Below are 24,270 nucleotides of genomic sequence, written 5' to 3' on the forward strand. Positions count from 1 at the left end.
TAAATCACAATTATCTAATCATATATATATTAAAAGCAAAACAATAATATACTAATTATATCAAAATCTAATTGATAATAAATAGACTACTATACTAATAACATCATCTATACTATTAGTTAAGGAGAGGTGGGGGGCAGGTGCCACGTGGCAGCCCCCCACCTCTCCACAAAAAAAAAGAGAACGCGGGGGCGGGTGCCATGCGTCCCGCCCCCGCCCTCGCCCCCTCCCCCCAAAATATTGCGCTCGCCCCGGCGCGAAGTGTTGGGGCAAGTCTAGGTGCAGAGCGCCTAGTATAGGATAACTAAACAGCATACAATGTAACACAGCATAGCACACATCAAGCAAAACACAGCACATGTCAAGCGAACATGCGTCACCACGAACGGGAGCTGAGCAGTGTTATAAAGAGTAGCGTGTGAATCTTTTTATAAAATAACAATTTCAAATTAACATTCGATGTTAGACAAATAAAAAAATAAAAAAAAAAGATAAATCAAGAATGCTGTATTATGTATAGCTGCACGCTTGGACTCTGGAAGGCTTAGACTATCTATGATAGCATGTGGAAGGTTAAGTCGGGCTAGAGCTTCCATCCGGAAGAGAGTACAAAAGCTCGGTTGATTGAATGGCCTTTCCATCGCCTGCTTGTGCTAGACCTTCAGCATTTGTTACAGCAACCGTGCCTTCGCTCAAGGCTGCTTCTCTCCCGTCCCCGCCTTCTCTATCAATCTGCGCATCGTCGTTCCCTTCTTCAACGACTCGCCAGGACCCGTTTTCTACGAAGAAGGAGTACAAAGATTCCTTTCTTGACTTGCTCTTCATCAATGGTTGCCGACAGGTTTACGGCAAGCTAGCCGGATGGCAGGTCTCCTTCTCTCTATTGCCCTCAATTTAACACGATTACAGAACATGGAAACTGCAGAAAAGTAGAAATGCCAAGGCATTGAAATGTTAATGGCATGCCTGGCAATGCACAAATTAATGGATATATTATCTGCACTGGGAAAGCTGAGATGAAAGGCTAATAGAGACACTTTATAGGCCGAAAACAGTTCCGGGAAATAGCATGGCCTTGCTACAAGTGACGAAAGGAATTCATTGTGCTGTGAAATTCGACACCACGATATGACATGACATGCAAAGCCTCCCAAACTTTTGGATGTTGCCAATTGGTTCAATGCAATGGTCAAGCACATCAGCACTATGGACCAAACATACTCTGGCGGCTGAGGTTTTAATGAAATGATCTCCCTAGAAATGGAATCACACAACGTGTGCTATTGCAAGCTTTTGTTTTTGGGGCTTGTAAAGAAATGCTCAAGCACATATAGGGAAATGCAAGGCGTATGACAAACATAGTGTGATATGGAATTCAAGATGTAGAGAACTTATAAGAATGAACGATTGAAGAATGCTGATATGCTGAATATGATACAGGGGACCTCAAACCTTTGGGTCTGCGAGATGGGGGATGAGGTGAGCTTAGAGTGGTGTTGGAGGCATTGGGAACAACTACGGGTATGCTGAATATGATACAAGGGACCTCAAACCTCTGAGTCTCCGTGATTGGGGATGGGGTGAGCTAAGAGTGGTGTTGGAGATGTTGGGAACAGCTGTGGGAGTGTGCCATACTTGTGATAGATATTGAAACACAGCATGGATGCACCATGCTGAACGATGATGTTGAGGGTAGCAGAGGGAGCAATATGTTAGTCCTCCAGAGTCAGCTGGTTGCTAGAAGGTTGGGCGGCAGCAAAATGCAGGGCAAGTGGCTGAAAATTCAGCAATAGGCAGGTCGAGGTGTCAACAGGTTGGGCTGCTTTAGTATTTGATGATGACAACTGAGTGGGTTTTTTTGCTGCAAAACAGAGGTGGCAGCAGTTGAAAATGTAGCCTGGGTAGGTCATGGTGTGAGGAGAATGCTCTAGGTTTTGTGGAGAAAACACAATATGTGTACTAACTTGACTACACAATTGACTTAGAGAGAAACTCAAACATAAAATACAAAACTGTGGAGTGAAGGATTAACTTAACGAACTAAATAATATAATTTATATCCAAAGAGTGGAGAAAAACTTAAACCACTGTTTTTCTAGGAGCGATGGAGATGGCTTCTTAAGCAACACACCACCAAAGCTCAGGATGTATGGGGATGTAAGACAGGCAGAGAAGATGAGAATGCAGTTGTAGCAGTCCCAGATGAGTAATCAGCAGTAAATGCACCTTCTAGAGGAGAAGATGCAGCTGTCCCGGAACTCGGGGAAGCCGACAACAGCAGATTGGATGAAAATGCAACTACTAATCTGTCTCGGATGATGATGTTAGCCGGGCCAGCTTGCTCGATAGCAAAACACAACTGAAGAAGGTGTTGGAAATGCCAAGCAGTGGGCTAGAATCAAGTTGCCATCAGCTGGATGATGATGTGTTAGCTAGGTGGCAACAGGGCAGCAGCAATACAAAAAATGCAGCAGGTCGTGGGAGAATGTGGCAGCAGGTCAGCAGCAGGTGGAGTAGTCACCAACAGTAGGATGACAACAAGGACGATGGGTAGCAACTGTAGTGTGGGAGATATACGATACTGAGTGGTTGGATCCCATGTTTGCAACAGTTGTATATATGTCATAGATGACAGCCAACAATAGAACAATAGTAGGGTGATCAGTAAACATTTTAGAATATGAGATATGGGATGCTGAGTGGCTGGATAGATCCCCTACTTATAGACGTCTAAGCTAGTTGACTGTCTATAGTGCTACTTAGGCTGTCTTAGGTGGTGCTCTAACACTTTGGGTGCATTTTATATGGGTGCTTGAACAATTTTGGCGTTTTATGTGGTTGTATTTTGTTAGTGGATGGATCCATATAGTACAATCCATCCAGTTTGATTAGACGTATATGATCTGTGTGGTTTTTGTCTGGTTTTTGTTTGTTTAAAAAAAAGAAGAGTTGGTGTAAAAGAAAAGTGGTTTTTTGCTTTAACTTTTTTCTCTTCATCCTCGTTGATCTCTAGCTCTATCTCACTTACCACCTCTTTTTCTTCTTCCTCTCTTGTACAAGCTCATCTCCTTCTCTCTCTCAATCTACCACATCCGCCTGTGTAATGTGCCCGCTCCTCAAATCGCGAGACACGTCTTAGCAGTCCATCGAGAGATATATCTAGAAGACGCCGCCTGGCACTCCCAAGAAATGACATGGAGTTTGCCAACTAGGGTCTCTCGAGTTTGCCCCGCAACGGAACTTATCCAGCCGTTCCCACTAGGATCGACTTGAAGTCCGGGTTCCTTGTAATCGGGTCTTCCTAATAGCCTTCTAGCGTCGGTCTACAACTGCTCCACTTTGCGCAAACACAATTGGGCCAAAGCAGACTCATACCGCACTTGATTCAAAGAGAATGGGAAACGAGAGGGAGGCATCGCTTGACCTCTCGGCCCGTAGGGCATAGTCCCATTCCGGTCCCCTAAAACGGTATGAATCAGGGTTTCAACTTACAAGTTTTAAGGTCCTTGTCTAAATAACGTTTGCATCAAATAGATTTCATTGAGGAAAGCTCTTGGCTAACCGAGACCACCCTACCGTAGGATGGACCTGACGGTCACATCCACCACGCTTCCCTCGGGGGTTGTTTTAGTTATCTAATTATCTACCACATTATGTTTGACACATGAAAGCAACTTCCTTAATTAACCTGTTAATCACTGGTTCCTTTACGTAATTTAGGACATTGACACGAAGACAAGATAAAATCAGATCAAACACTTCCTTAACTTATCTTCAGATTAATGTTTGTCTTCCACCCATATAGAAGAATTAAGTGTCCCTTTCTGCCTCCGTAGAAAAATCCTTCCGTCTCCCGGCAATAAAATCCAAAGGTTTATCCTACCAAGATTCTGCCTTGTAACTAGTATCAAGGCCTCGAGATTCCATCTCGAGTCACGTAGAACACTTGTGTAGCGTCCGGAGGTATTGGGATTTACGGCCAGAGCCCCCTCTGGCACCCAAGTATCCTTCTACGCCAAGTAATTTCCATGGAGAGACCTCTCGCGGCGGGTTTGGTCCACATTCCCGGTGCAGATTCATAACCCCCTTGGTTAGGGTTTGGCGGTTCGCGGGGGTAGCTAGCGCCATCCTTCCTTAGTTATCCCTTTAGGAAATCATCCACAGATGAAGCAACCAGCCCAATAGCATTTACTAGGGAAAACATCTCTTTTGTTTCCATGGCAATTTATTCTTACAGTTCCCGCTATGAAAATATAATCACTTGGATATTCATCCAAAACCACAACCAATCCTTAAGTATCCTTTCGAAAACAATCAAGCTGAAACAACTAGTCTAACATTCTTTAACTAGGAAAACATCCTTTCCTAATCCAGCAAGTAACCACTCTGCCTAGCAATCACTTTTTCCATCTTTAACAAGATCAACCTTCGTTAAAACCATTTCAACAGTTCTAAGCAACATGCTTAGTATAAATCAACTACCCTAAAGTTCGCTCTCCCCCTTGAGTTAGGGCTTCACAAGGTCAATTTAACAAATTCCTTCTAGATCCTTTAAATGATCTAAGTGATTTCACCTTGACCTTTATTAATCATGGCTACCTATTTAGGGTAGAAGATCAACCCATCCTAGGCTCTTTAACGGCGAATACATGGAATTCTACCTCTATTTAAGAATTCAAGATGCATGAGAAGAAACTAATCTTGATACAACCTGGATATAAGCTATAGTTGCTGGAGGGTTGGTGGTATTCATGTCTCCGCTTGCATTGGATATGTTTCTAGCTCCATTTGCAACTTCAGCACTTGTGCTCCTTGTAACTTGTCTCTTGGGTGCCATCCTTGTGCGTTCCCGGTCTTGCAACCCTTGAGGTAAATCGACCGCTCTTGCCCTGGCGGAAGAAAGTGGTACGCGGGTTCACAAGGAATCTAAGGCCAAACAATGTGACTTCGACATGCATAACTCTTCTTCTTCTTTTACCCTCTCCCCAATTTGTTTTCGATCTATCTCACCCTCTCCATCTCATAGTCTTCTCTCCCTCTCTCTTTCTCTCTTGCTCTCCCTATATCATTCCCTAATTATCTTCCACTTCTCTCTATCCCTCTTCTTCTCCTTCTTCTTTTCCTCTCTCTTCCTCTTCTTCTTCTCCTTTCTCCTCTCTCCCTCTTCCTCTCCTTCTTTCTCTCCCTTCCTCATAGAAACAGGGAACGCCCGTTCCGGGCCTTAGGAACGGATTAACGCGTTCCGGCATGTGTCTACCAGCGAAACGCCAATGGAACGTTCCTGCCCGTTCCGCACCGTTCCGCGCCGTTCCAGCGACCGTTCCCTGATTGGAACGGCCGTTCCCTGGAACTGCAGCAAGCGTGGACAGACGACTGGAGGTGATTGCTGTGCGATACGTAATAGGCAACAGCTGCACGCGACAGGGCGATTGCACAGCGGACATGGCGACCAGTACGTAACGGCGAAAGGTGGGCGTCATAGCGCACGACTGACGGGTCCGTTGACCTGTAGATTTTTTCAAAATTTCAATCTTTTTTTTGAAATCTCCTTCACCCATTGACGGGGTTTCGCATGCGTGAGCACAAGATCTCTTATTTGTTCAAAATCGGCTCAAAAATTTGGGGCTTTTCTCGAATCTGGGAATCTTAATACAGAATTGGACAATTTGACTCAGAAATTGCAAAGTCGGTGCACATCTACCCGGGAATTTTGGGGCTTTTCACATTTTAGTGAAATTCTTTCAATTTCACTGAAATTAGTGCACGCAGGACTTGGAAAATTTGGGGATTTGTCCAGATTTGGTGTGAGCAAGATGCAACGGTGATATCATGCCACTCTTCTCACTTCCACCATGCAATCTTCCAACTAACTTAATCTATGAGCTCTCTCTCTCTCTCTCTCTCTCTATATATATATATATATATATATATATATGCCGTTCCCTCCGTTCCCGTTCCCGTTCCCGTTCCTGGTAACTATGCCCTTCCTCCTCCTCTTCTTCTTCTTCTTCTTCTCTTCTCTCTTCCTTTTATTCTCCTCCTCTCTCTCCCTCTTATCCTTCTTTCTCTCCCTTCTTCTCTTCTTCTTCTTCCCTCTCTTCTTTCTTCTCTTCTTCTCTTCTTCTCCTTCTCTCTCTTCTCTCCCTCTTCTCTCTCTTCCGTCTTCTCCTTCTTATTCTTCTTATTCTTTTCTTCTCCTTTTCTCTCTTCTCTCCCTCTTCTCTCTCTTTCCTCTTCTTCTCCTTCTTTTCCTCTTCTTCTTTTTTTCTTCTCCTTTTCTCTCTTCTCTCCCTCTTCTCTCTCTTCCTTCTTCTCCTTATTCTTCCTCTTCTTCTTCTCTTCTTCTCCTTCTCTCTTCTCTCCCTCTTCTCTCTCTTCCCTCTTCTTCTCCTTCCTCCACGATGATCACACCGGGGAGGGGGGGGGGGGGGCTGCTGATCAGGACGCCAGGGGGGGACGCGCTGTATTCCAGACGGAGGGGAGGGGGGAGATGGCGAAGTACGAGGGGAGGAGGGCCGTGCTGCAGTCGGAGGGGGGGGGGGAAGCGCTGCCTGCCGCGAGCTGGAGGGGGGGCGCACTGTGCCAACGGAGGGAGGGGAGGGAGGCTCTTATAAGGTTGGGGGGGGGGGGAGGACGGCTGTCCGCCACCACCCACCTGGGGGCTGCATGCCCCCTTCTTCCCATTACTCACCCTCTCTCTCTCTCCCCACCATGTAGACGGCAAGGGGAGAGGGAGGAAAAAAAATTTAAAAATTTAAGGGGGGGGAGGTTCGCATGGGGAAGTCACCGGGGGGGGGGGGGGGGGGGGATGTTACATCCTCTTCCTCTTAGAGGAATCGAGATGTCCTCATTTCGAGAGAAACTGGGGAAGACAAGCACTAATGGGGCTTATGACCTGTGGGTTAAGACTCACCATGCATCCGCTGCGCTACTCTTAATGTTTCAAGTAGTGCACTCATATTATTCGAATTAACCATAGGTACAAGAGTAGGATTTATTCTTAATTGTGTTACATGTCGATTAAGCTTTTAGGAATTTTAGTCCTCCTAATAAGGTTTAGTGAGCTCTAGATCTTTGGCTTCATCTGATTTGTCTATATATCCATAGACTACGCCTGTGTTGCTTCGTTTTCTTGGAGGCTCAATGTCTTCTGGACTTAGGTCAGGGCAGTCTGCTTGGATGTGTCCCAGCTCATTACAATGGAAGCATTGACGGTAGGGACATCTCCTACGGATGTGCCCTATCTCTCTGCACGTATGGCATCTCTTATCTTGATCTCCATAGTCATCTTTGCTACAATTGCCCGACTTAAGTTCTTGGACGATTGGATTCGCTCGGAGTAATGCGTCTTGCAAGTCCGTTGGGCGCATTGATTCCAATCGAGTGTTTATGGGTGGATTCAATCCAACATAGAATTTTGACACCTGTTGTGTCATATCCATTGGGGGTGCATACTTTAGGAGTGAAACAAACTTCGAATAATATGCTTCAAGGGATAATCCTAGCTGCTTCAAGTCATAGAATTCATTCATCTTTTGTGTGCGGTAGGCAGGTGGCAGATACCTCCCTCGCACAGCTTCCTTAAGCTTATCCCAAGTGACTGTCCCCTCCAAGATCACTTGGTCTCTGTACCACTGTTTCCACCAAAGTCTCGCTTCGCCTGTAAGCTTAAGTTTGGCGAGCATGGCTTGGTTAGCAGGTGCAGTTCCTGCTGCCTCAAAATAGTCCTCTATGGACTCAATCTAAATCTTGGCGTTAGCTTGAATAGTCCTTCCCTTGCTATCAAACTCGGGTGCCTTAATTTGCTTGAGAAGAAATTTTTTCTCTTGTATGTCAGCATTCGTGGGTGCAGAAGGTGCCTGACAATCAAGCCATACCATTTAGGTTATTTCTGTTTAGGATAGGTCTATGAACCGAACATTAATCAATCATGTATCATTTTGAAGTTTTGCTCTGATATCGACTGTAACGTGCCCGCTTCTCAAATCGCGGGACATGTCTTAGCAGTCCATCGAGAGATAGATCTAGAAGACGCCGCTTGGCACTTCCAAGGAATGACATGGGGTTTGCCAACTAGGGTCTCTCGAGTCTGCCCCGCAATAGAACTTATCCGGCCGTTCCCATTAGGATTGATCTGAAGTCCGGGTTCCTTGTAATCGGATCTTCCTAACAGCCTTCTAGTGTCGGTTTACAACTGCTCCATTTTTTTTCGCAGACACAACTGGGCCAAAGCAGACTCATACCGCACTTGGTTCAAAGAGAATGAGAAACGAGAGGGAGGCATCGCTCGACCTCTCGGCTCGTAGGGCATAGTCCCATTCCGGTCCCCTAAAACAATATAAATCAGGGTTTCAACTTACAAGTTCTAAGGTCCTTGTCTAACTAACGTTCGCATCAAATAGATTCCGTTGAGGAAAGCTCTCGACTAACCGAGACCACCTTGCCGTAGGATGGACCCGACGGTCACATCCATCACGCTTCCCTCGGGGGTTGTTTTAGTTATCTAATTACCTACCACATTATGCTTGACACATGAAAGCAGCTTCCTTAATTAATCTGTTAATCACAGGTTCCTTTATATAATTTAGGGCACTGACACGAAGACAAGATAAAACCAGATCAAACACTTCCTTAACTTATCTTCAGATTAATGTTTGTTTCCCGCCCATCTAGGAGAATTAAGTGTCCCTTTCTGCCTCCGTAGAAAAATCCTTCTGTCTCCCAGCAATAAAACCCGAAGGTTTATCCTACCAAGATTCTGCCTTGTAACTAGTATCAAGGCCTCGAGATCCCATCTCGAGTCACGTAGAACACTTGTGTAGGGTCCGGAGGCATTGGGATTTACAGCCAGAGCCCCCCTTGGCACCCAAGCATTCTCCTACGCCAAGTAATTTCCATGGAGAGACCTCTTGCGGCGGGTTCGGTCCACATTCCCGACTCGGATTCATAACCCCCTTGGTTAGGGTTTGGCGGTTCGCGGGGGTAGCTAGCGCCATCCTTCCTTAATTATCCCTTTAGGAAATCATCCACAGCTGAAGCAACCAGCCCAATAGCATTTACTAGGAAAAATATCCCTTTTGTTCCCATGGCAATTTATCCTTACAGTTCCCGCCATGAAAATATAATCACTCGGATATTCATCTAAAACCACAACCAATCCTTAAGTATCCTTTCGAAAACAATCAAGCTGAAACAACCAGCCTAACATCCTTTTACTAGGAAAACATCCTTTCCTAATCCAGCAAGTAACCACTCTGCCTAGCAATCACTTTTTCCATCTCTAACAAGATCAACCTTCGTTAAAACCATTTCAACAGTTCCAAGCAACATGCTTAGTATAAATCAACTACCCTAAAGTTCGCTCTCCCCCTTGAGTCAGGGCTTCGCAAGGTCAATTTAACAAATTTTTTCTAGATCCTTTAAATGATCTAAGTGATTTCACCTTGACCTTTATTAATCATGGCTACCTATTTAGGATAGAAGATCAACCCATCCTAGGCCCTTTAATTGCGAATACATGCAATTCTACCTCTATTTAAGAATTCAAGATGCGTGAGAAGAATCTAAATCTTGGTACAACCTGGATATGAGCTATAGTTGCTGGAGGGTTGGTGGTATTCATGTCTCCACTTGCATTGGATATGTTCCTAGCTCCATTTGCAACTTCAGCACTTGTTCTCCTTGTAACTCGTCTCTTGGGTGCCATCCTTGTGCGTTCCCAGTCTTGCAACCCTTGAGGTAAATCGACCGCTCTTGCCCTGGCGGAAGGAAGTGGTACGCGGGTTCACAAGGAATCTAAGGCCAAACAATGTGACTTCGACATGCATAACTCTTCTTCTTCTTTTACCCTCTCCCCAATTTGTTTTCGATCTATCTCACCCTCTCCATCTCATAGTCTTCTCTCCCTCTCTCTTTCTCTCTCGCTCTCCCTATATCCTTCCCTAATTATCTTCCACTTCTCTCTATCCCTCTTCTTCTCCTTCTTTTCCTCTCTCTTCCTCTTCTTCTCCTCCTTTCTCCTCCTCTCTCTCCCTCTTCCTCTCCTTCTTTCTCTCCCTTCCTCTTCTTCTTCTTCTTCTTCTTCTTCTTCTTCTCCTCTCTTCCTCTTATTCTCCTTCTCTCTCTCTCTCTTATTCTCCTTCTTTCTCTCCCTTCTGCTCTTCTTCTCTCTCTCTTCTTCTCCTTCCCTCTCTTCTTTCTTCTCTTCTTCTCTTCTTCTCCTTCTCTCTCTTCTCTCCCTCTTCTCTCTCTTCTCTCTTCTTCTTCTCCTTCTTCCTCTTCTTTTCTTATCCTTTTCTCTCTTCTCTTCCTCTTCTCTCTCTTCCCTCTTCTCCTTCTTCCTCTTCTTCTTCTCTTCTTGTCCTTCTCTCTTCTCTCCCTCTTCTCTCTCTTCCCTCTTCTTCTCCTTCTTCCTCCACGATGATCACACGGGGGGGGGGGGGGGGGGCGCTGCTGATTAGGACGCCGGGGGGGGGGGAGGGGGTGCGCTATACCCCAGACGGGGGGGGGGGGGGGGAGATGACGAAGTACGAGGGGGGGAAGGCCGTGTTGTAGTCAGAGGGGGGGGGGGGGAGATGACGAAGTACGAGGGGGGGAAGGTCGTGTTGTAGTCAGAAGGGGGGGGGGGGGAGTGCTGCCTGCCGCGAGCTGGAGGGGGGGTGCATTGTGCCAATGGAGGGAGGGGAGGGAGCCTCTTATAAAGTGGGGGGGGGAGGACGGCTGTCCGCCACCACCCACATGGGACTGCATGCCCCCTTCTCCCCATTACTCACCCTCTCTCTCTCCTCGCCATGCAGATGGCAAGGGGAGAGAGAGGGAGGAAAAAAAAGTTAAAAAATTTAAGGGGAGGGGGGAGGTTCGCATGGGCAAGGCACCAGGGGGGGGGGGGGATGTTACATCCTGTTTCTCTTATGTCTCATCCTCTATGTGTAGCTCTATTTCTATTTCCTCTTCCTCTACCTCCCCTTCTTTCCTATCTTTGCCTATATCTCTTTATTCTTTACCTCTCTCACAATGCCTAAGCCTCTTCATGAAGCCTTCACATTACACACAGCTCACCTTGAGGGCCTTTAGGTTGTTTTTATATCTACTCTTTTTTGTACCTGTACTTGACACTTATGACTTGCCATTCCATGATCCACAAATCATGATTCATCATTGCAGCTAGTTCATTTTTTTGATCCATTGTACATACCTTTTATCTTATATATGAAATTGAATCTTGGAAATTACTTGTGACAAGAGTCTTGGATTTACATTTTGTCTCGACCTCTTGTCATTTTCATGGCTCATTGTTGAAAATTGAAGTACCTCTCCATTCTCTTGGCCAATCATAGCTTCCCTCAAGCGATCTCAACTAAATTCAGTCCCAAGTGGGTGCAATTAAGATTTTTGCTGCTAAACCCTAATTTACAGTAGAAATTAGGGTTTACTAGCCACCATGGGAAGAGTGCTCAGAAGATGGAGCCTAGTACTTCAAATTTAGTAGCTGAAATTTGGGGACTTCAAAGAATTTCAAGAGGCTAGTGTTGAGCTAAAAATTCATTACCCATTGATTAGCTCTTTTAAAAACAACCCCAAAACAGTAAATTACCAAAAGTTTCATTAAATGGGGAGTGGTTTTATAGAGCTTTTGCATCGCTAACTTATAATGCATATGTGTACAAAGTGATCCACATCACATCTCAAAGTTGGCCAAGAAAGAAAGTCTCAATTGCTTTCATTGTGGCATCAATGCCACGATGCTTTGTAAGGAGTTGTATGACTTTCAACCATAACCTTGGTTCTTAACTGGTTTATAACACATAATCGACCATGTATCATCAAAAAGCCCTCTCTAAGAGTATAATGCTCATCCAACTCATGATAATATGCTATAGACATTGTTAAAACCTATGGTTTCCTAAACAATGCATTAGCCATAACATTCTTTTTACCCTCCACGTGCACTATTTGAAAGTGAAACATGGATAAAATGTTGGCCCATTGGATATGCTTCTTAGACAACTTAGTCTGAGCAATAAAACATTGCAAAGTTTGATGATTTGTCTACACAAAAAAATGAGCCTCTAGCGGGTAGTATTTCCATATAGAAAGGTCATGAATTACTACCATAGTCATAGGGGAGGCGGGCCTAGAATGTAGGGACTCCAATTTGATATGTTGGATCCATCTCCAATGCGTCTTGGAAGGGGTGCATTGCCATGTAGTGGTCCATCACAAGGGGATGCGTTATGGGACCGGGGGGGATGTGTGGGATGGGACACTGGGGATGCCATGTGTCATAGGGTTTGTAGTCTTTAGTCTACTAGTTTTATTGTTTCTCAGCTTGTACTATTTCTTGTAGTCTTTAGTTCTAGGACACTCATTTAGTGGTTATTGTTGGACTTTAGTCTTTATATCATATAGCATTTATGATTCCTTAGTTTTAACTTTTACCTCATTTCTCGGTTTATACTGCTTCTTGTAATCTTCAATCTGAGTACTCTTTATTCAGTGTTTATAGTTGGACTTAAGTCTTTAAGTCGTACAACATTTCTCAGTCACCATTTGGCATTGACAATGAGTACTTCTACTTCTCAATGTGAGTATTCATTATTTATTTATGTTTCAGCTTTCATGGCTCATGTATTGTTTTAAACTTTTATGGGATATTTTTAGAAGGTTTTTGAGCTAAGCTATTGTATTTGTTAGTTTTTTTTATAGAGTATTTCAATCATGTCTGGAAAACATATAACTTTTAGGTCCCCATCCTTATCTAGGTTCCTCATTCCCCGTCCCCTATTTCCCTTTTTTTTTCATCCCTTGGTCCCCATCTCCTTTCCCCGTCCTTGGTGGGTATGAACAACAAACAACTCTTTCTCATGACTTGCAAATTTTTCTTAGCACCTTGTAAAATTCTACTTGCATATGCCAAAACATGGCCTTGCATTAGAACTGTATCAATGCTGTTCTCACATACATCGCATTGAATAATGAAAGCTTTTTGGAGATGTGGCAAGATTAATACAGGATTTGAAGTAAGCTTATCAGCCCATGTGAATGAAACTCCTTGCTGAGCTAAAAATACATTAGTTTGACTTAAATAGTCCCAAAACACACTTAATCAATGAAGAAATCTCTTATTTTAAAAAGAAACGCGATCCTAGAGAGTTACTGTATCTCACATGCAAACTCTAATTTGGGTGTCCCAAATCTTCTATAAATAGGCATGCAGCCCACCACTCCTTAATCTCGTTTTTATAGGTTTTAGGAGCCGTATCTCTGCTACCTGCAAGCACCTCGTTTATGGAGAACACGCGGCCATAGCTTCCCCCAACCATCTGCTACTACCATCTGGTGCTTGATTCCAGTCTTCACCTGGTAGCCTAAAGGTATCGCCTACTGTCTGAGTGCTGTGTTTGATGCTGATGTTACCATCTAGTGCTTTTGCCAGCAGGTTGGAGTTGTCGCCCTAATCTTCTCTCTCCTTAATAGGCTGCGTTTAGAGTTTTTGGGACCACACTAATCTTCTCTCTCCTCCACAAGCTGCGTTTATAGTTTTTGACTACTGCACTGATCTTCTTCCTCCTCCATAGGCTGCGTTTGCACCTAGTAGCTGTCATCTAATCTTCTCTCTCCTCAATAGGTTGTGTTTACAGTTTTTGGCTATTGCATTGATCTTCTGTCTCCTCCACAGGCTTACCCCCAACCATCTGCTACTACCATTTGGTGCCTGATTTCAGTCTTCACCTGGTAGTCTAGAGGTATCACCTACTGTCTGAGTGCTGTGTTTGATGCTGATGTTACCATCTAGTGCTGTTGCCAGCAGGTTGGAGCTGTTGCCCTAATCTTCTCTCTCCTTAATAGGCTGCGTTTAGAGTTTTTGGCTACCACACTAATCTTCTCTTTCCTCCATAAGCTGCGTTTACAGTTTTTGGCTACTGCACTGATCTTCTCCCTCCATAGGCTGCGTTTGCACCTAGTAGCTGTCGTCTAATATTCTCTCTCCTCAATAGGCTGCGTTTACAGTTTTTGGCTATTGCACTGATCTTCTCTCTCCTCCACAGGCTGCATTTACAATTTTTAGCTACCGCACTGATTTTCTCTCTCCTCCACAGGTTGCATTTATAGTTTTTGGCTACTACACTGATCTTCTCTCTCCTCTACAGGTTGCGTTTGCACTAATAGCTGTCGCCTAGTTTTTCTCTCTCCTTAGGTACCTGCATTTTCAGTATTTCTCTCGCCTACATTGTTGTCTGTATCAAATCCAACCTTCCTTGGTTGCGTTTGCTGGTGTTTGACACACGGAGGTTGCCTTTGACTGCAATTTAGGATCTGTTTAGAGTATGTCACACTCTACAACTCATAATCTTTGCTTTGATCCTAGAGATATGAGAGTTTGAGGTTTAGTATTCACTGCATAGTGTGTTTGGTGCATGAGCACTGTATATTGATTATTCATTCACTTTATTATTTATCTTTGAGTTACCTTATTCTTAACTCTATCTGTGTTCTGTGTTTATTAGTTCGTGCTTTGTTGTACGATTGATTTTGTGTTTTTATGTTTAGAGCATTTCTTCATATGGTATTAGAGCTAGGTACTGTTTGAGAAACCTTGGCCTTTGATCGGAAAGCTCATTCACGAAAGCAAGAACAACAAAAGGGTTAGATGACTTTGAACACATTCACAACACTGCTCCAATCTCCACAACCAAGCATGGATAGAAACAATGAAAAGTGAGCCTTTTAGCTTGCTATTGTCCGATCTGACATGGATGGAGAACCATTGGACTACCATGGAGTCCATAGACCATACCAGATTTTTGCTGCTGAGTATGATGTCATCATTATGTATAGGGCTCAGTAGGAGGTTGAAGGTAAGCCTGAGTTTCTCCTTTAGATTCGGTACACAGAGCGTTCATTTAAGATTCTATCCGCTCATTATTCAGCATTGAAACATTAGACTAAGCATAATCTTTACTGACATCTTTTGCAAAAACCAAGTATGCAAAAAGATGACTTTTCATTACTAAAGAAATTGTTGAAGTAGGCACAAGAAGAATTGACTCTCCCTTTAACTTCACATCAAGAACATGTTGCCTTTCTTTGTGAGTAAGAGTGATTTTCTTGTTATATACATCAACCATAGCATGTACTCTATGACACCGTGGAATATTGAATAATACATCAACTCTCCAATGGCTTGATATGAAAATCCTCATTGTCCACATATGACTATAAATGAATATGCATTTTTCTAATGATAGGGATAACTGGCTCTACATGTATAGTACAAGCTAAACTAGCCTCACCCATGGGACCCATCCCATAATCTTTGGTACCCAACTTGGCTGCCAATTTTGGAGAAATGAAGTTGGCATGAGCACTTGTATTAAAGAAAAGTGAAGCATGTTGATTCCTCACTTTGCTCCATATATCGTATAGTTCTGAAGCATTTGTGTTTGGTTGCTCACCAATAAGATCGGATACCAATCCAGCTAAAGTTTTACTTTTCAGCAGATTTCTCAACACTAGGTGCCAGTGTCTAGGAGCTAGTGACTCATTGTTGTATGCATCATTCTCGTGTTTGGTATATGGATTCCATTTTTTGAGTATATATCTGAGTTCTCTTTTTTTGCAGTGTTCTTCTATCTAGTATATAGTAGTTTATTTCAACACTTGTCTATGATTCCATTGCTGCACCACTTCTAACATGAAGTGCATTCCCTTTTAAGGAAGTGGATGCCTTGTGCACTTTCCAATGCTTGGAGAAATTGCCCCCAGAATAGGCTACTAGATTGCATCAAATTGTTGAATGAAGGTCAAATCCTTCAATCTATTCTGTATGCCATTAAAGGTTTCAAATAGTTTTTGACTTTACCCAAAGGTGTCAAGTTATCATACATTGGTGGGTGCAAAAATGGTGACCGAGGTGATGCCATTGCTGCATTTGCATTTAACATATGCCCAACAGGACCTCCCAATTGACTAAACATTCTAGTTTGCATTCCTAGTTGCATACCGATGTTACCATATATTGCCGCTATGCAGTTCACATTGCAATGCCCCATGATAATTCCCTTGGACACCTAACATAGGTGGTTGAAAACCACCCGCATTTTGCATGCCAACATTGGTGGGTGTAGTGGCATCCATAGCTTGAACGATTGATTCACACCCAAAATAACTTGGATGCGTAGATGGTTGAGGAATTGGTTGCTGTCCATGAGGAATGTGCTGCACATTATTCCCTAATGGATGATCATGCTGTTGATCACTACAGATGCTGGAATATGCAATACTTTTGGTTGAAAATATTACCCATGAGCCTCATTCGGTTGTTTAAAATGCAAAGCAACCTTTTCCCTTTAACATCGGGAATTGATTGCATAAATTCAGCAAATTGAGATTGCTGAATTAATATTTGCAGGTGCAGAATATCACTTGCCAACTGTACCTTGAACCATTCCTTTAATTTTTCTTGCTTTTGGAAGTACCTAATGCAGTGGAGGGTCTTAGTCCAATCCAATATTCAAACAAGCCCTATTAATTCGAGAAAAATGGGAATCGAACCTGAGCTTTTGATATGCTTGCCTAGCCTATTGTTCAGGTGATTCGTGTGAGCTTCTAAGCTTTGTCGATTCCATTGGTTGATAATTCCATGTAAAGAAAATACCCTAACACAGAAGCATAAACAAAAACCGTACAAAGCATAGACTGATAAAAGAACACAGGTAGGGTTAGGGTAACTCAGAGACAATGAACATAGTTAATAAATGAAATGATATGACTACTAATAATACGATGCTCATGCAGCAAACACACTATGCAGTGAATGAATACTGTACCTCGAACTCCTGTATCTCAAGGATCAGGGCAAAGGTAATGAGCTGGAGAGTGTGTCATACTCTGAATGGATCCTGAATCGCAGCAAGGCAGTCTCTGGATGTCGAACACCAGCAAACCCAGCAGTGAGAAGTTGGATCTAATGCAGGCAGTAGTGAGGAGAGATAAAGACTAAAAATGCAGACAGCAGGTGAGGGAAAGACTAAAAATGCAAGCAGGATAGCCTGCTGGAGAGAGAAAGACTAAAAACGCAGGCAACAGGTGAGAGAAAGACTAAAAACGCATGCAAGACATCTTGTAGGAGAGAGAAAGGCTAAAAATAGAGGCAGGACAGTCTGTAGGAGAGAGAAAAATTGTAGCGACTGTAGCAGGAGAGAGAAAAGTGTCAGGGTGGCAGTTCGGGCTTGCAGACGTAGCAGTTTGCTGATGTAGTAGGCTGTACGATAGCAGTGTAGATGATCAGCAGTCTGTCGCTAGGCAAAAACAGCAGCAATCAGCGTGTGGAGGGTTGGAAACAGGTGCCAGACTGTAGGGAACAGTGATGGACAGCAAGGGTTGAGATATCCTCCATGAACGGGGTGTGGGCAGCAAGTTGATAACATTTGAAACCTGCAAAAACGAGATTGAGAAAAGAGTGGAGGGCTGGCTGCTAATTTATAGAAAATTAGGGTTCTAGATCCTCTCCCACTTAACTCTCTCGATCCACTCCCCGTTTTAGGGTTTTGGCTAAAATAAGCCTAAAATAAGCATGTTTTGGGGCTGTTTAAGTGGCTAAGAGCAATTCTTAGCACAACACTCCCTAGCTCCACACTCCCCAGCTTTGGAAGCTCGTTGCATGAGCACCTTAGGCTTGTGGAGTTACATGTGTTTGAGTTGTATGCTCACTAATCACATTTGTTGCTCGTTGCCCTAAAACATTTTCGGCTTTTGATGACTCAAAACTAAGTGTTGAGTGCCTTTAAAAAGGGGATTCTTGTTCCTCACTCCTATTACCATTGTTGTGTGATATGTTTTACTATTTGCCTCTTGCTGTACATTGTTTTCAGCGAGTAAAAACCTTGTTGCGATTGAATTATAGTAAGCCAAAATGCATGTGTTTGCTCTTCGAGACGACCGCAAACTCATCTTTGTTAGAAAGACAATGATGTCCCAACAATAGAACCGTGAAACTAGCCTTCGGAATCCTAAAGGGTAGCATACCACATTTAGCAGTCACTTAGTTCAGCGAGTCAAAATGTTGTGGTGATTGTATTACAGTAAGTGAAAATGCATGTGTTTGCTTCTCAAGACAACCATAAACTCACTTGCTTTAGAAAGATGGTGATGTCCTGATAACAAAACCATGAAGTTAGCCTTTAGAAGCCCAAATGGCAATAGACCACATTTAGCAAGCACTTAATTCAGCTTAACAATAAATTTTAACAATAAAATGTTGTGGTGATTGTATTACAGTAAGTGAAAATGCATGTGTTTGCTCCTCAAGACAACCATAAACTCACCTGCTTTAGAAAGATGGTGATGTTCTGATAACAAAACCATAAAGTTAGCCTTTAGAAGTCCAAATGGTAGTAGACCACATTTAGCAAGCACTTAATTCAGCTTAACAATAAATGTAACAAGAAAAATTTACACACAAGTGGAGCTAGAGTGCTCCTGTACCACACAACACCTATTGGCCCCAAAGCTTGGTGCCTGTTTTGATATTTCTTTAGATTACTAATGTATGCTCAAAATTGGATTCAAATGGTTGCAGTTCAGCAATTTCTTGCAGCACAATTGATCCATGGGTGTACAATGACCTTGTCACCTTCAATGTTATTCTCCAACTAACTATAGAGTGCTAAAAAATGTAAATGAACACTTTAGCTTGCTAAACCCTAAAAACTTTTGAACCCAATTTCATGGAGCATTTGCTTAGACAATTGTTGTGCATAGTTTTCATGCAATCCCATGTTGTTTCTCTTACAAACAAAAGGATTTTTTGCGATGAAACTGTGAGAAAGCCACTTTCTTTGCAACAAAGTTGCTCGGAAAATGCACTAGACTTGAGATCTTAGAGGAGAAGAGAGCATCTAAGCCATAGTGCTGTAATAACTTGTTTTTTTGATATCTAGTTCAAAAGCAACAACATACCTTGCTGTACATGGAGTTTTAAGGCTGCCCCAATAGAATCCCCATGCCATGAGGAGAAGATTGGCTGTTGTTCAGACTTCATCCACATTGTCGGCTCATATTCCATGGTTGACTTGGAATTTCTGTAGCAAAGAAGATAAGAATGACTGTCTTCAAACTTGGATCGCTCAAAATGAGAGAGAAGCCCCAAAAGCTAAGATAAGCTTTCCAAATGAGTAACTAGTTACTTTGTAATTAGATTTCATTTTTGATTATGGGCTAACTAATGACTTAGTCATTAATCAAAAGTGAGCTGCTTGTTGGATGAAACTTTAGCTTAGGGCTTGCTTAATAACTTAAGTACTCTAAGTGAGTTGTTTTTACTAGGAAAAACTTTCAATGTAACTCAATTCTAAGGTGCAGACTTTCAACTTAATGAACGTTTTACATTACACCTTGTTACTTTTGCCTTGCTCTTGTACCACATAGCCTATACACTTGTCCATTGCATGTGGAGAGCCAAATCCTTCACTGTCTATGCAATGGTCACCATGCCAAGAGCTAGGGATACGAGAATCAAAGTTCGTTTTAATTAAAAAATTTCGTAAAGTTTTTTTAAATGATTAAGTTCATCTCTCATTTTGGTGACATTTTGAGCCTTATTCTGAGTTGTTGAGGGACATTAGGAGCTTTGTCCAGTTTTGGTCATCTACATCAGTATGATCCACTTTGTTCATCATGTGGTCTTGGTCCTTCTTTGGGTTCACCCATGTTATTTGGGCCTTAGACATATTTTGTGCAATTGTTTAGGTCATTGTCACTTTAAGGTCATGAGCCTACAACAGACAGCCTGATAGCCAGGGCAATTTCACTTCAGTCCATTACACTCCCATTTTCAATCTGCTCGTGTCCAGCAGCTTCGCTGCAGTCACTTCTTGGGACATGCTTTCTTTTGCATTAGCATCTTGCTTATCAGTTCCCATCTTTTGTTCATTTATTCTTGCGTCTGCTCATATTCTAACATGGTGCTCACATTCTCAATACTCACTTGTCTCCCTCACATGGCATCCACCACCCAAGGAAGGGGGGAAAACAACAAATCAGGCATTGCTTATCCAGTCCGTTTGATTTCAAAGCTGTATTGAGTGGATAGGAACATGTAGCAAATACATTCAACACTACTACAATCATTTTACATACTTTAACCTTGGACTAAGTTCAGATAGTCCTGCAGTCTCCTTGCAGGTACAAGGAAGGTTATTTGGGAGTGGTGGAAGTATGATGTGCATGCACAATAAAGCACATTAATGCATGCTATGTTGTTTCTTGAATATGTAGATACAAGTTTAAATTGTGTGTTACCTCGTCTTTTCGTGCATCTCTTGCATTAAATTCAAACTGGCATGCAGTCTCCTCGCAGTTATAAAGAAGGTTATTTGGGAATGGTCGAAGTATCACATGCATTGATGCGCAATAAAAGTGCCGAGGAACAGGCAGCTGCAGTCATTCAGGTAATCACTCTTGTGATGACTCAATATTATGTAAAGTTTTTTTCTTATTTTGATTTGGGCTTAAAAGGTATTTGTATGGCAGGGGTTTCCTAAAGTGCCAGCTTGGTTCAGAAGATTATTCCCATATTCTGATTGGGGAGCTGAATTCAATGCAAAAATTACTCCAATGTTTTTTGAGTGGCTAGTGGGTCCTTGCAAGGTACTTTTTAAATATGAGATAAAATACACAGGGAAGGGACTGGTTGGTTTAAGAAAGTTCTTAACTCTACATATAGAACATGGAATTCATTATTTTGGTAGGGGAATGCTGGAGTATCCAAAACAAATGGGATGGTTGAATTATCAATTAATTTATACATTGTTCCTTCTTTGTCATTCGATAATATTTGTTTTTGTCCATGCTAGCAGGCTACAGAAATAGAAATAGATGGAAAAACCTTAAAAAGTTCTGTACAAATTGAGAAGTGCCGCTACCTAGAAACAAGTGGTTGCACAGGAATGTGTGTCAACTTGTGCAAGAGACCAACACAGCACTTCTTTACTACTGAATTGGGGTAGGTTCAGTAATTCAACAATGTTTTTGGTTGGTAGTTTAACTGCACAGAGCTTTCGTCTTTTCCTTAGCATGGTATTTGTGTTCACTTGGAAGCTTTGAATTTGTATCCATGATTAGTGTTCTTTCTGCTCTTTGTTGCCTGCCGCTTGAAGCATGTCTGGGCAAGATTCCAATGCTGGGATCTTTGGCCAGTAAGACTCATGCGGGCAAATAGTGATACCAAGGCAGTTAGCCCCCTCATTTCTTTAGTTCAATAACTTCTCGGAGGTGTGTCACTCGTTTCCAACATGTTGAAGGGGTTTTTTTCCTGGAGTGGGTTGATGAACAGCCGACAGCAGCTGACAGCTAGACTATTATTGTGCAGTGCTACTTTCAGCTCAATAGCAGCTGGAATATTTCATGCTTTGCAGGACTACTTATGGCTCGGAGCAGAAACATCCACCTGTCAGAATTTCTGAAAGGAAATCATGGACACTGAATGGGATACCACACTTTCTATATGATAACTGTCATGTTGGTTTAGAACGAAAGCAGTTGGCTGGCTTCCATTGCTTGTGCACCACTGCTCACGAAAAATGTGTGGTAAAAATAAAGACATGTTCCCTAAGTGACCGGTTTTGCTATTCACAATCTGTATGAAATGCCAGTTTTATAATTAAAATAGTCAAAAAATTCACCCTTATGCCCAAGGGCATGACAAAATTCCAGCCAGTACAAATACATGCTAGAATGCCGTTTTCTGTGAGCACTGTTGTGCACACAAAACATAAAAAAGTTCAACTGCCATATTTGGTTTAACAAAAGGAAGCTTTATACAATCATTGTGAAGAAAATCATTGCTTGAGATGCTCAACAAACAAAGAGTAAATAATTGTTAATTCTGAACATCAATGCTATGCACCTAGATATTTCTTATGTAATGTGACTTGGACCATTATTTCTTATTGATCTGAATGCAGCCTCATTATTCTGCAGGATGCCATTGACAATGGAGCCCAATTTTGAAGATTTGAGTTGCCGCATGATTTTTGGGCAGGTACCTTCAGCAATACAGGACGATCCTGTCATGAAGCAGAAGTGCTTCGATTCTTGCCCTTTGGCGAAACTTACTGCTAAGGAGTGTCATAAGCTGCTGTAATGTTTGTGTCCACTGTACATGCCAAGGCTACAGAAGGGATAAAATTGTATGTATTCTAAATGTTTGAAAAGGTACATCATGCATTTAGCAGTGAGAAAGGCGCGACTGTCTTGCTGTATCAATGGTGATAGCTTGTAAATTATATAGCATTCAATTGTTTGCAAACACAAGTTTGTAAATAATGTGATCATTCTATTTTTGGCAAAGACGATATATCTTGATATCTTATTATTTTGGCATGACTTCTTTCCTTTTTTTCAAGATCACAAATTCTCCCTATTATGACACTTGATTTGGAGTTACTTTGAGCATGGTTGCTGATGAGCTCTGATGCTAATCATCACTCTTAACTGTAGATAGTTGCATTGTAGCTCTCTTTTTGTCCACGATGATCATTGAATGCATCCAATTGATTCAATGGTATGTGAGGTCTTTCTGTTAGGATGCCATTGCTTGCAAGTGGATACATATTGTCCTAAGCAGATACTGTAGCAGATGTCCAGTCCATGGCCATACTTGTCTGAGCAATTTAATGGTGTAATAAAGCAAGTTCAACATGCTTTTTGCTAGCATTGAGCCAAGGAGTATAAATGGATGTTAAATTTTACTTGTGAAAGGCTTTCATGTAGCAACAAAGACAACCGACTAATCTCTAGTTGTCTAAAAATGTCAATTGCATCAATGTCATCACATGGCACCTCATGAAGCTTAATGGTTTCTCACCCACACGACGGACTTGTCTCATGGTTAGCCATAGCATGGATTGCAATCCTTCAGCACTTTGTGCCACTTGTGCAAGGGTACTATTACAAGAACTAAACACTTTGGCTTCCAAAGCTAGGATAGAAGTGACCTCTTGCAATTTCTTCAAAGGCAACATCATAGGATAGAAGCAACCTCTTGCAATTTCTTGAAAGGTAACATCATAGGATACAAAATTAGTTTTCCGCCCAAACCAAATCAATAGTGATAGTTTCACCCAAGAAGCTTCATAGTAGTGTTGAAAGGTTGAGATCCACAATTTATTTTAGAACACCTCGTTGCATACAAATTCAAGAATGTGTCAATTGGGATTTAACATTAACCACCACTCCCAATTACTTCCACTCGTGCTTGAAAAGTAGAAAGAGATCCAACAATCCACTGTGCATCTAAACCAAAACAAACACTTTGATTGTTGCTATCTTTTGACTAGGAAAGAAGCATAGGAGAAAAGAATGCTGTCCAAAGCAGACAAATTGACAAGTAAGCTTGCAAAAGTAAATGCAACCTAGAAAGTCAATGATGGCCAAACCAAACAATCAACTAGTGAGCTTATGAAGGTAAACACACCCAAGAAAGAAAAGTGAGATTGACTAAACTTGAATGCCTTGTTGAATTGAAGCTTAATTATCAAGAGATTCTTTTTTAGCATGGTTGAGGGCCTAGTTTAGAAGATGGGACAAGCTATGATTGAGTGCTTACAATGAATTGGTGAAATGATGAGCTTGCTTGGATGAAGCTATGTGCTTGTCAACATTAGAGTGGTTGATGAGAACATGGTTGAGATAGTAGTGGCATTGCTTCACATGGGAAAAGCATGAACACATATTTAGTAGGCATGGTCAATGATTGAGGAATTCCTAAAGGCCTTAGATGAACCTAAAGTTAGGAAGATACACTTAATTACCTCCTATTTGACTAGTATTCTGAAAACAATAGAGGAGATTCAAGCCTTAGAAGCAAAAGCTTAATGTGACATCTTATTGTTTGAAAAATGATTTGCGCTTATATTCTTAATTGAATTTACAGGAGTAACCAAATGATCAACATAGAGCCATCAAGGATTTTGAGATGAATGGTCCTATGTAGTGCTAACATCTCTTAGAATGATTGTAATAGTGTATGGCATCTAATTATCCAATGACTTGTTGAGTCACCCTCTCATTGATAAAATCATAATTAAAGAAGCTATCAAGTTAATGGATCTAGACAACTAGGCAAATCTTTAATTTTATCAATGGCTTCATTTGGATCATAAGACACCTAGAAATAGATAACCAAATTACTAACCATGTATATAAATAAAATGGTAAAATGTAGCATGACCTTGCAACACTAGAAAGCATTGCAAAATTCTGGGTCAT

General features: G+C 42.1%; 1 protein-coding gene across 1 annotated transcript; it reads left to right on the top strand.

Annotated features, from left to right (window-relative positions):
• Window positions 1-529: 529 nt before the first annotated feature.
• On the top strand, window positions 530-22,383 carry LOC148039695 (beta-carotene isomerase D27, chloroplastic-like). The gene is made up of 5 exons (XM_087693106.1): window positions 530-868; window positions 20,349-20,450; window positions 20,533-20,649; window positions 20,859-21,004; window positions 21,982-22,383. The coding sequence occupies exons 1-5, from the start codon at window positions 629-631 to the stop codon at window positions 22,142-22,144; spliced, it is 768 nt and encodes a 255-aa protein (XP_087549232.1). The 5' UTR covers window positions 530-628; the 3' UTR covers window positions 22,145-22,383.
• The last annotated feature ends 1,887 nt before the right edge of the window (window positions 22,384-24,270 follow it).

This window comes from Lygodium microphyllum, chromosome 2, assembly GCF_053477565.2.
Source record: "Lygodium microphyllum isolate KBCC chromosome 2, Lygodium_microphyllum_v1.1.10, whole genome shotgun sequence".
NCBI lineage: Eukaryota > Viridiplantae > Streptophyta > Polypodiopsida > Schizaeales > Lygodiaceae > Lygodium > Lygodium microphyllum.